The 13,500-nt window shown below is 36.5% G+C and overlaps 1 protein-coding gene across 3 annotated transcripts in view; it reads left to right on the top strand.

The window, feature by feature from the left end:
• Positions 1-13,500, top strand: part of PEX3 (peroxisomal biogenesis factor 3) — a 34,266-nt gene that overhangs the window by 1,338 nt on the left and 19,428 nt on the right. For all 3 annotated transcript variants that reach the window (XM_061207059.1, XM_061207058.1, XM_061207060.1), the window contains exons 2-3: positions 6,398-6,529; positions 11,119-11,200. In XM_061207059.1, coding sequence (XP_061063042.1) covers positions 6,398-6,529; positions 11,119-11,200 — 214 coding nt within the window. The remainder of the gene's footprint in view (positions 1-6,397; positions 6,530-11,118; positions 11,201-13,500) is intronic.

The raw sequence follows: 13,500 nt of genomic DNA, 5'->3' as shown, positions 1-13,500 counted from the left end.
GGCAAGGAGAGTGTTTTTCTCTTCTCTGAGGTCTACCACAGATCAATAATGATTATATGTAAATTTTAATGGCATTCTTTGAAAAATTCTTTATAGATACAATGTATTTTCTAATATCTTCATGCACTGATATCTAATGTATATTTAAATTACACAAAGACTACTGAGTCCACTTTATTTGTAGAAGCTAATGATTTATGTGTGATGGAAGAAGTGTAAATAAGATATTTTTGCCTCTACTGAAGGAAAGAAAATAGTGTCTCTTTAGCAATCTCAGAAAAAATAGCATACCCCGTCAGATTTATGGAACAACCTAATGGTAGATTAGAAATAATCATAGGGGAAGCAAAAGAGTACACTTAAGAGATAGTTATAGGTGTGATGAATTGGGAGATTGGGATTGACATATATACACTAATATGTATAAAATGGATAACTAATAAGAACCTGCTGTATAAAAAAATAAATAAAATTCAAAAATTCAAAAAAAAATAGTTATAGATTTTTTTCAAAAATCTATTGAGAGCTTTATAATTAGAGATTAAAAGGAATGAGAAAGGGGGGAAGAGGTTCAGAGGAACAGAAAAAGAAAATAATCCTAGTGTTTTATAACAAGAAAGGATGTAAGTCTGAAAAGAAAAAAAAGTAGATGACCGTAATTGGCATTTGTTTGAGCCTCATAGTCTTTCTGCTTCAAGGGAAAGGTCCTATAACATGGTACATATCAGTTAATCAATTTTAAGAAATATTTATCCAGTGCCTGTAGTGTTGAAGGTAATATGATTGGAAATACAAGATTTACAGAGATTTTTAATAGTAATAGCTACCATTTTGTGGGTGCCCAGTGGGCCCTGTATTAAGCTCTTCTATTCAGTGGGGATGATGACAGGATAGTTATTGTTATCCCCATTCAAAAATGTGGGAACCAGAGTGCTAAGAATTTAAAAACTTGTTGAGGGTCCCAGAGTTAGTAACAGGGAAGCTAGAACTCAAACCCAGGTGCGTTAGATCCCGAAGCACATTCTCTTTCCACACTATACCACTCTGTCTTCATGGACTTTATGGTCTAAAAGGAATGAAAACAAATGACTTAGTTTGTTCAGGCTGCTATAACAAATACCACAGACTGGGTGGCTTATAAACAACAGAAATTTATTTCTCCCAGTTCTGGAGTCTGGAAATCTAAGACCAGGGTACAAGCATGGTTAGGTGAAGGTCCGCTTTGGGGTTGCAGACTTCTTGTAGTCTCACATGGCAGAAGGGGCTGGGGATCTCTGTGAAGACCCTTTGAAAAGAACACTAATCTCTTTCTTGAGAGCCCCACCGTCATGTCCTAAGCGCCTCCCGAAGACTCCCACCTCCTAATACCATCACATAGGGCATTAGAATTTCAACATACGAATTTAGGGGAGACACAAACATTCAAACCACAGCAACAAACATACAAATAATTAAAATACAAAACAATAAGAGCTGAAAAATGCTGTATATATCAAACTGGCAGGTAGCCTGTGCAGTTGGAAATAATTAGGAAAGGGCTTCATGGAAGAAGTAGCACATTTTGACAGATTTGCAAACTAGGTAAGAAATCAACTTGCATGCTCAGGAAGCTTGGCCATTCAGTGGTGGGGAAAAAAACTTTAATGTTTGGTCTCTTTGGTTTTTCGTTCATTCAACAAACATTTGAATTAGAGGGCCTACTCTCTCTATATTGGGCTCTGGTGATACACAGGAATAAGATACAGTTCTTGACTTTGAGGAACTCATAGTGCAGTCCAGAAAGCAGAAATGGAAATAAACAAAAGTAGTACAGTGATAGTATTAAAGTACCATAATAGAGCAGGGTTCTGTGGGAGCATAGAGAGAGAGAATCATGGAGGTATTCAGCAAGCCTCCCTTAATCCACTGGAGGGACTTCCCTGGTGGTGCAGTGGTTAAGAATCCGCTTGCCAATGCAGGGGACACAGGTTCGATCCGTAGTCCAGGAAGATCACACATGCCACGGAGCAACTAAGCCCACAAGCCACAACTACTGAGCCCACGTGCCACAACTACTGAAGGCCACGCGCGTAAGAGCCCGTGCTCCGCAACAAGAGAAGCCACCGCAATGAGAAGCCCGCGCACCGCAAGGAAGAGTAGCCCCGGCTCGCCGCAACTAGAGAAAGCCCACGCACAGCAACGAAGACCCAGAGCAGCCCGAAATTAATTAATTAATTATTTAAAAAAGAAGAATCCGCTGGAGTTACAGCTAGCAAAGTAGAGGGGGCACAGCAGGTAAAGGGGTTGCTCAGCAGATTCAGAGACCTTGCTTTTGGTGAATCAAAGTGTATTTCACTATGGCTAAGCGCAGGGAACAAATGGGCAGTGGCAAAAGATAAATTTGGAGAAGTAGCTAGAGTGCAGATTGTGAAGGGCCTTCCTTATTGTGCCATTCTACAGAATTTGGAGCTTCTCAGACTTTAGTATAGATAAAAATCACTGGAGGGACTTAATGAAAATATAGAATTCTTTCTCCGAGATTCTGATTCTTTGGGTCCAGAGTGCAGTTCATTAATTCTTTAATTCATTCAACAAATATTTATTGAGCTCCAATTGTGTACCAATATTATATATTGGGGGTACAGCATCATATAAGACAAAACATTTGGGGATGTTTTCAAGGAACTTCCTTAAAGGCTACATTTTTAACAAGTACCCCATCAGTAATTCTGATGTAAGTGGAACAGGGGCTGTACATTAAGAAATGATGGCAGGGTGTTGAAGAATTCTAAATATGGCAATAGTACAGTCAGATTTAAGTTTTAGATAATCACTTTGCATATAAAAGATGTATTGGAAAGGTGTGAGACCAGAAACAAAGGAGAGTTAGGAAGCTGTTAAACCAGTTCAAGAGCATTAATAATCTGGGTCTGAATGAAGACAGTGGTAGAGAAGTGGACTTAAGTGGTAAAATTTAGAAAATATTTCTGAAATAGAATCAGAATAGAAGGGTTTGGTGGTCTTTTGTATGGGAGTGAAGTTAATAGATTATTTTCAAACTCTTATTGACATTATTAGCCTAGTAAAATAGTTATACTGAAGGATTTTCATCCATTAAGACACTAAGTGATGGTTTTAGAAAACCAAATTCGTAATATGGTATGGCTAGAAGATATTTTGCTTTACCAGCAATGTTCTGAAAGGAAACGTCAAAACATTTTACGTTTATTTTTTGAGGTATTTAGTGAATGTTTTCATTATTCATAAATAAAGTCATAGCTAAAGAAGAAACTTTAAAGCTCATATATTCCTAGCCTTTCCTAGAGGAAAGACTTGCTTAAAGTTACCTGCCTAGTTGGTGCCACAGCCATCAGTATCTACTCTCTTCTGGGCCAAAATTCAGACAGCAAGTCAGGTGTATCCTGAGCTCCACATTTTAGGTAATGAATTCTCTGCCTTCATTCTTACTTCCGTAGGGAAACAAATAGGACAAAATCAGAATTTATGAATCTTGCGAATGAGAGCCTGGGTAAATTAGTCCTTGTATAGGAATTTGCTTCAGTGCTAACTCGAGGAAAATAATGGATTGTGGGATTTTAGCCTAATGCCTTGTATCAGTTTGCTAGGGCTGCCATAATGAAGCACCACAAACTGAGTCGCTTAAGCAACAGAAATGTATTGTCTCTCAATTCTGGAGGCCAGAAATCCAAGATCAGTGTGTTGGCAGGATTTGTTCCATCTCAGGGCTATAAGAGAGGATCTGTTCCAGGCCCTTCTTCTTGGCTTGTAGATAGCTTTCTCCTCCTCCCTGTGTCTTTACATCATCTTTCCTCTACACATGTCTATGTCCAAATTTCCCGTTCTTATAAGAATACCAGTCGTACTGGATTAGGCCCACCTTAGTGACCTCCTTTTAACTTGATTATCTCTGCAAAGACTCTATCTCCAAATAACGTCACTTTCTGAAGTACTAGAGCTTCAACATGTTAATTTGGGGTAGGATACACTTCAACCCATAATAATTTATCTTTTAGCTTTAGCAAGAATATACTACATTTACCAAATAAACACAGTACAGTTAGTTGACCCTTGAACAAAACAGGTTTGAACTGCACAGGGCCACTTACACAGTACGTTTGACCCTTGAACAACTCAGGTTTGAACTGTGCAAGGCCACTTATATGCAGACTTTTTTCAGTAAATACTGCAGCACAACAGGTCCTCGGTTGAATCCAAGAGCACAGAACTATGAATTGAGCCCACTGTAAAGTTACAAGCAGATTTTCCACTTCTGGAGGGAGTGTTCTGCACCCCTAACCCTGGAGTTGTTCAGAGGTCAACTGTAGTTCCTAAAGTGTTTTTGTCATACACTGTTGAAAATCTAATGAAAGCAGTGGACCTTCTCCCCAGGAAAACACATAGACCAATCAAATTTACTAGTATTCCAGAAAATTCTTAACTATACAAGGGGTGTCATTGCAGCATTTCATTTTATGCTATTATTATTATTTGAGAAATAATAATCATTTTACACATAACTTTTAGCCATCTGTTGTGCAAATAAAATAGAAGCAATTCATTGAGAAGTAGTTATTATATGAGTTGCCTGTCAAAGGGTTACTTTGTGAAACGTAAGTCAGTTGCTTCATTCTGTTAGTATTATTTCACTGTCTTCAGTTTATTGAGGGTGAATTACAAGAAAGGTAGATCTGAAGACATTTATATGAATTTTTATTTATTCTTTAAGGAGATTATAATACTTTTTTTGCATATAGACGTAACAGCAGTCACACTTTATTTCTAATTATTTGTAGCACATATTCTTTCACTGTCTTTTTAAGACATATAACATGTTATCAGTTCATCTGTATTGCTTACATTAGTGAAAATAATTCAGGATACGTGTTTGCTTTGCAGTTCTTAGTGGGCTTCCTCCTTCCCACCTGTGACAAACAGACCAAATCCAATTATTTAGGTCATGTACAATTCTTATGTTCTTTTTTGTTATATTGGAGGCTACAGACAGTTGGAGGTAGGTGAGGATTAGTTACTCTCCTACAGCCTTGTTGCCAGGTTATCATGAAACAAATTCTGGCTCACATTAAAACATCTATTATCAAGCATAGATAAAACAGTATCATAACTTGTTCTCTAAGCTCATTGAAATCCCATTGTCCTTTCTTGGTGCTACAACAGAACCATGCATAAACGATTTACCCAAAGCAAATGCAACAGTATTCTAGATGTAGGATTCTGCTGGCCTTTTGGTTAACCCTCTTGACTAAGAATCATTTGAACTAGCAGCGGAGGATCCGAGACTAAGCCATTCCTAAGGGTGAAGGACTTGCTCGTATATTCTTGTTCAAATGAATATTACTGAAATGTTTCAGCTAACCCAGTATCTTAAACACCATTCATTTAATCTGTGAAAAGCCATTTCTGATATTCATTTTGCTAGGTTAGTTGAAGTGCTTAAACCTTGAAATGTGGCTTTTGATCAAATGCTAACTAACCACGCTGGAGTGTTAACATTCCCAGTCAGGAAAACTGACTGCCTATAAGGTATGACCAAAATGTGCACATTTTATATTATACTGTCTGTACTGAAATGTGTTAAAGTAAATTACAGGCCGCAAGACCCCACCTATATTTTTATATTGTAGTGTCATAATTTAGGAATTTTTGTACCCTCTTCACCTTCCCTTTTTCACTTGTTTCTAGTTTTAGATGTCTGCTTGACAACCTACCTTTCTTTTATTCTTCCTTTTAAATTTTTTCTTATATTTTTAAAAAGTATTATATTTTGATTGAAGAAAATGTGTAAACTATAGAGAAGCAAGCAGAAGGAAAAAAATCACCTGCTATCCCACTATTCAGCAATGATCATTGTTTAATATATGTAAGAAATTAAAATCCATCTGTTGTCATATATGTTTACTTACATTAAAAAGCAAAACTTCCAGGATCTTATTTTATCCTCTAACACTATAACATGGATGTTTCCTTAAGTCATTAACTATTTAGCAATGTAGTTTTTAATAGCTACGTAAGAGTCCATTGTATGGCTAGACCATAATGTATTTAAACAGTTCCCTCTTGCTGAACATTTAGAATATCTCCAGTTCACTATTAAAGGCATTGCCTGACTTTGTAGATTTAATTCCTTTCTGTTTCTTTAGACCTAGTCTTTATGTACCCATCTATCATTGGCTTTTAAAATGCCAGTCTCCTTTTCCTTCTCTTCAGGTTGCAATTCTTATACAGTTCTTTAATTTAGGTTCTTAAAAGTTGTAATTTTTAACTTTTCATTAATATAAGCCTCATATTTGGATAAAGTGGGTTAAAAATACTGTTTAGAATTTTTAATACTCTAATAAACTGCATTAATATACTAACTTGTTTTAAAAAATAATTTTAGGAGTATATATCCTGGGGAAATATGGACAGAAGAAAATCAGAGAAATACAAGAAAGGGAGGCTGCAGAATACATTGCCCAAGCACGACGACAATATCATTTTGAAAGTAACCAGAGGACTTGCAATATGACAGGTAAGACAAAGAGAAATATTTATACATGTATAAAGTTGCTTGATGATTTATATTAATTTGCATACCTCCAGGGCCAAAGTTAGAGGAAAAGGCAAAAATGATAAATCTAGCAAGTACTTACATGATTTAACTGAAATACATCATTTAATGTGGATTTGGAAAATCAATGTAAATTAATATGCAACATAGATGCTTGTTCATTCATTTTATTTATTCATTCAGCATATACTCAGAGTACTCAGCACTGGGGAAACAGAAGGTGAACAATTAAAAAAAAAAAAAAACCTGACTTTCGGAGTTTATTTACTAATGAGAGAAAAAGATGATGAACAACAGATAGATGACTTTAGGCAGTGATGACTGCTTACAGGAGAATGAGCTGTGTGAGGGGTGGGTGCTCTTTAAGGCGGGGCAGCCAGGAGAGTCAGGCCGCTTTAAGGAGGTGACATTTGAGGAGAAATTAAATGGTACGATGGAGGGAGCCATACAAAATGCCTGTGGTGGGAACAAGCTTGGCGTATTTGAGAAATAGCGAAAAAGGCTGTGTAGCTAGAGTAGCATGAGCAATGGAAGAAGGGTGATAGGAGACAGGGCTGCAGGAGTGGGCCTGATGCCATTGGGCCATATATGTCATAGTAAAGAATTTCTTACATTTACAAGGCACCTAGAGACCGATAAGTCTAACATAATAGTATACACTCAGTGTTAATCAGTGGTAATAATTTAATCTCCAGAGCTAGAAACCTACTGGGAGGATGCTATAACAAAATCAGCTGCCCATATTTGAAGAAAACAAGGTGTTATGTTATAATTGGCATAACTCCTTGAAGAATTAGTTCTCAAATCCATGTCAAACTTGTTTTTCTTTGTTATTGTTTGAAGCTTAATGCTTTTCTACCATTTCTTTCAAGAACAATTAATTTAGAAAAAATTTATAAAGGTAGGTTCTCTTTGTTCAATTTTAAAAGTAGAATATTTTTTCAAGGTTGGAAGAACTTTGTTTTTAGTTCAGTCTCATTTGATAAAGAGGCTGGGATTAAGAAGGTTAAGAGACACATTCCATTTCAGCTGGAGTGTGATTTTTTTTTTTTTTGTCTGTGCCGTGCGGCATGCGGGATCTTAGTTCCCCTACCTGGGATTGAACACGTGCCCCCTGCATTGGGAGCGCAGAGTCTTAACCACTGGACTGCCAGGGAAGTCCCATGATTTTTAATGTTTGAAATAATAATACTTCAATCTATAAAGCAAAAATTAATCATAAATGCTGTATAAAATGGCAACTCAGATAAGGTACAGGAAGTAAGAGCACAGGCTCAAGGGTGAGGCAGATCTGGTTTCGTTCCTAGTTTTGCCTTGTAATATCTGTGTGTCTTTGGGCAAATCTAAATCTAGTTCTTTCCTCTATAAAATGATCATCATAAAACCCACTTCATAAATGTTTTATGAGAATGCGATAATTCATATAAAGTGCTTGGTACATAATAAATACTCAGTAACTGATAACTTTTTTAAAATTACACAATTCTTTAAGACAATATTTAGCGTTCAATGTAGTGGCACTACCAAGGACATTTTAATGAATTTTTAAAGAATAAGAGCAGTCCATTTCTTTTTTTTCTTTTCTTTTTCTTTTAATTGAATGAAAGATTCTTTAAATTCTTTAGTGCTTTACAATTTTCAAAAGTTTCACATACATGATTTCATATAATCCCATAATAATCCTTTTTTTTTCCCTACCCCTGTATTGCCCCTGCCCTCTTCCCTGTCCCGACTGGTAACCACTAGTTTAAGAACAGTTCATTTCCAGTTACTACTCAAATTTTCAAAAAATGAAAAAAGCTAACTTCTGGGATCTCAGAATACATCTTAGTTTGACTTGGACCCTTGTGTCAGTTTAGGTGCTCTGGGAAGCACAGCTAAGATGGGATTAGATGTGCAGGAGACTGATTAGGGGGACACCCATGCAGAATAAAGAGGAGGGAGCAGAAGTAAGCAAGGAAAGCCTTTAGACCACCGTACGGGTCTGATAGTTGTGAATAGAATGGGCAAAGGAAGGAAGGTTAGGTAAGAAGAGTCTCTGACTACAGCACGGTTTTAAGAAAGTTTTGGCAGGCCAGTCGGGAGTCCTCAAGCCTAAGTTCCCTGGTAGAGGAGTCCCTCAGGATTGGACCTGCTGTAGTATCCCCACCAAGCAACTGTCATTGGCTGAGAGCAATGTAGATCCAGAGGGGTGGCAGCTGGAGCTGTCAGTTAATTATGCTCTTCCCAGCAGAAGATGCGAGTGGCACGTTTCCATGACCATCACACCCCTCAGATGAATAAATAGCTGATTTAGGCAGTTAAAACTAAAATATGGTGCCCACTAAGAGCCAAAATATAGGTTCACTGAAAAATTTCCAAATTAGCTTTCTGATATGTATTGATAATGGGCTTACAAACCATATAATTAAATTTCTATTCTTTTGAATAAGATGTAATGGACATACTAGAAATATTTAGTACTTTTAGGTAAATATAATCAGTTTTTTAACCCAAGAAGTTGGCCCCAACTTGAAAGATAGTATCTAATGGAATGCTTCTGTGCCCTGACCATTGACTTTACCATCTTCATGATTTTACTAAAGATTTGGGAGAAGTGCTTATTAAATTGACACATGACACAATGCTTGGATGCATAACTGACACCACAAATGAAGTTTTGGGATGCAAAATAGTCTAGTCCCGTTTAAGTGCTAGACTGGGATAAAAGAATTGTTCTGCATTAAAAGTCAATTGTACTGATACAGAATTATCCAAGCTTGCTTAAAAACAGGATGTATGAGTAAAGATTGGGAATTCTAGTTGAACATAAGCTTGTTATGAACCAGAGTATGATGTGACTTCTGGAAATACTAATTTAATCTTAGACTGCAGTAATGAAGTCTGTGGTTCAGCTCAAAGGTAGTTACAACATGCTCTGTGGTAGTCAGAGCACAGGTCCATTTCTGCCTCTCACATGTTAAGAAGATACAAACTGGCATGTGTCAGAAGAAGCCAAGTAAGGATAATAATAAAAAGAGCTAACACTTACTGAGCATTTCCATGTGTAAAGAAGCACTGTTCTAATGCCTTTTATCCTTAATCCTTAAAACAGTCCTGTAAGGTAGATCCACTGTCATCCTCAGTTTACAGATGAGGAAACTGAGGCACAGAGAAGTTAAATAATTTGCTCAGGGTCACACAGATTCAAGGCTGGTGAAGGGTTGTCCTGTGATTTGTGGTTGGACTGGGGATGTTTATCATGGAGACCAGGTGGCTAAAGCAAGACATGAAAGCTGTATTCAACTCAATACAGAAACATATTTGTTATGTGTTAGTACAGATGGCTGGAAGAGAAGAATAGCCTTGTCTTTGGTTGAGTATGCTTGAGTGGAAAGTCAGAAGCTCTTATCTCTCAGGAGAATTATTGAAGAGATTCCTCTTAAATCATGTTGTCATACCACATAATCTTTAAAGTTCCCTACTAACTCCTTTTTCTGAATGTAGGACTCTAGCGTTGCTTTTTCTTGGTAAGATAAAATACCGTGTTTAGGCTAGATATATATACCACGGACACTAAGAGAGAAACCACGTTTTACATTGACTGAGCTGCTACTTTAGTTAGTGGTCTAAATAACTTAGGTGATTTAATCATATATCTTGAGGAAATATGCTGAAGCTACACAATGCAGCACTGAAATAAATGTTTAGAGTAGGTTAAAAGCTGAATTTTCTATAGAAAAAAATAACATGGATCTTGTCATTAATATCTTGCCTTGTCAAGAAGTAAAAATCATACACTAAAGTTTTCCCTTTTAGAATATGGCATTTGTAATCTCTTGATATTTTTTCGTTTTGTTATCACTACTTCTTTAGTGTTAGAAATACATTTTAAATTTATGTTTGTACATTTCACCAACATTTCTTACACCATGCATAGAGCCATAAATAAAGTAACTCCCATAAATTACATGCAGTCTTTTTTTCCATTATATCTTATTGTATCTTCATGTTGGTATTCGAACAATAGCCATTGTCAAAACCAAAACTACAGCTCGGCAGCTCTTAATTCCTAGCCTGATGCACTTTTGTCTAGGTTGTAACAAATGCCTGTTGCTTTGTAGTATTTAAGAAATAAATGTTTTCTAAAATTAGAAATAAAATGTGAAGCAAGAAGTATAGCTAAAGACAAAAGATCATTTTATTGAATCAGAAATAAACATTTATTGTAAAAGATCTGGAAAAAAAAAAAGAATTATCCATAGTCTGTAGCCCAAAGACCAACACTGTTAACATTTGGGAATAATTCTTCCCATTCTTTCTTCTACGTGTACTTGTTTGCATCACTATGATCATAACATGTATATGCATAATTTTGCTTCACGTGAGCAGATAAATGATTTATTAGTATGTAACTGGTTTTTATTCTTAATAATAATTTGAAAGCCCTTACCTTCCCTACCAACCCTTGCTAGTTGCCAGTCCTGTCATACAGCCTAAAACAATGTGCATTTCTCAGTGAGGGCAGTCCTATCACTTGTGACCTTTTTAATTTTCTGTTTGTATTATAGTGCTGTCCATGCTTCCAACACTGAGAGAGGCCTTAATGCAGCAACTCAATTCTGAGAGCCTTACAGCTCTGCTAAAAAACAGGTAAATGCAGTTACAGCAATTCTCATTTATACATTGCACTGAAAATTTATAGAATGTAACTGAAATACTTTTCAAAAGTCTTTGTTTTCTTATTTTTCTTTCTATTTAAAGCTTATAATAAATAAGCTCATTTAGAAAAACGTATTTACTTACAATATCATTTAATTCATATTTTGTCCATTTATTTATGTTCTACCTTGATATGCAAAGTATTTAGGGTGACAATATTTGTATGTATTCTGGTTTTCATATGAAGAGATCTTCTGTCACTTTGACATTTTTTCAGAAATTTAATTATTGAGTACTTAGGGAATGTGTTCCTGAACCAGATGTTGTGAAGTGACAGTAATGTTAAATATTAAATATTAACTCTTTAATATTCTTAAAGAGTTTACAGTGTACTAGCTAAAGCATGTGAACATACATTTTAAATAACTAAAGCATATGAACTTACATTTTATATCATTAACAAAATGAAGTACAAATATAACATGAACATATGATAATGATAATTTATCTTACCATGACAGTGTACTGTGTACAAAGCACTTTCATACATAGGACCTTGTATGTGGAGAGTAGTATGTATTGGAGTATTGTAATTTAGTGTGATGCTGTGTTAGTTTGAGAAGACTTCCAGAAGGAAATGGCTTCTTCTTTTAATAAACAAGAAGGGTGGTGGAGGGGAATGGTTTCACTAAATATATTTTAATCATTGTGGCCTTATCGAAAGATATTCGTTTTACTTGTAATCATCCTCCAGTAGTCAGGGGAAAGAAAGTGCTCTTTCTGGGGTGTCTCTTTGTGCCAGGCCCAGTGCTAGATACATTACTCCCATTTAATTTCCACAGTATCCTTGTGAGGCAGATTTTTTTTTTTAACATCTTTATTGGAGTATAATTGCTTTACAATGGTGTGTTAGTTTCTGCTTTATAACAAAGTGAATCAGCTATACGTATACATATATCCCCATATCTCCTCCCTCTTGTGTCTCCCTCCCACCCTCCCTATCCCACCCCTCTGATGCAGACCGAGCTGATCTCCCTGTGCTATGTGGCTGCTTCCCACTAGCTATCTATTTTGGTAGTATATATAAGCCCATGCCACTCTCTCACTTCGTCCCAGCTTACCCTCCCCCCTCCCCCTGTCCTCAAGTCCACTCTCTGCATCTGCATCTTTATTCCTGCCCTGCCCCTATGTTCTTCATAACCATTTTTTTCCTTTAAATTCCATATATATGTGTTAGCATACAGTATTTGTTTTTCTCTTTCTGACTTACTTCACTCTGTATGACAGACTCTAGGTCCATCCACCTCACTACCAATAACTCAATTTCATTTCTTTTTATGGCTGAGTAATACTCCATTGTATATATGTGCCACATCTTCTTTATCCACTCATCTGTCGATGGACGCTTAGGTTGCTTCTGAGGCGGATATTATTAACTCCATTTTGCAAATAGGAATTTAGTGCTCAGGCAGGTTACGCAGCAAGCTGGAAGATTTCTTTGAAGACATTTTCTGTAGTCAGATGATACCTCCCAAAATAACAGTGAATTTATATACAATTGGTTTGTGTACTTTTTTTGGATGGGGGTATAAATTGTAATTTTTTTATTAGAAAACAAATATACAACTTGGAATGGATTTGAGACAAATTGTGTCATAACAGTTTTTAAGTGGCTAAAACAAAGTTTAAAAATCAAGTAACAGGGACTTCCCTGGTGGTCCAGTGGTTAAGAATCCGTCTTCCAATGCAGGGGACACAGGTTCAATCCCTGGTCGGGGAGCTAAGATCCCACACGCCATGGGGCAACTAAGCCTGCGCATCACAACTACTGAGCCCTCACGCCACAACTACTGAGCCTGCGTGCCACAACTAGAGAGAAAGCCCATGCACGTGCCACAACAAAGAGCACACGCGCCACAACAAAGAGCCCACACACTGCAACAAAAGATCCCACGTGCTGCAACTAAGACCCAACGCAGCCAACAATAAAAATAAATTTTAAAAAAATAAATAAAAATCAAGTAACAATAAAAGTGTATGAGTACCTGGATAATACACCCGTTTTGCAATAGTGCAACTTTTAAATACATATTATTGACTGTCCATAATCCACGCAAAGTTACAACTGTGCACTTCAACAACATGATGACAGTTCCTAAAGAAAACTACTTAAAAAAAGGCATAAACTAGATGTTCCCTCATTCAGCCAACTGATCAGGTTTTTTAATCTGATTAAAGTATAATGCTAGTGATAAGAATTTTTTCCCTAGTTTCATGATTCTTAGAGGTTG

This window comes from Eubalaena glacialis, chromosome 12 (assembly GCF_028564815.1).
Source record: "Eubalaena glacialis isolate mEubGla1 chromosome 12, mEubGla1.1.hap2.+ XY, whole genome shotgun sequence".
In the NCBI taxonomy this organism is placed as follows: Eukaryota; Metazoa; Chordata; class Mammalia; order Artiodactyla; family Balaenidae; genus Eubalaena; species Eubalaena glacialis.
This window is presented reverse-complemented; position numbering and strand designations above follow the sequence as displayed.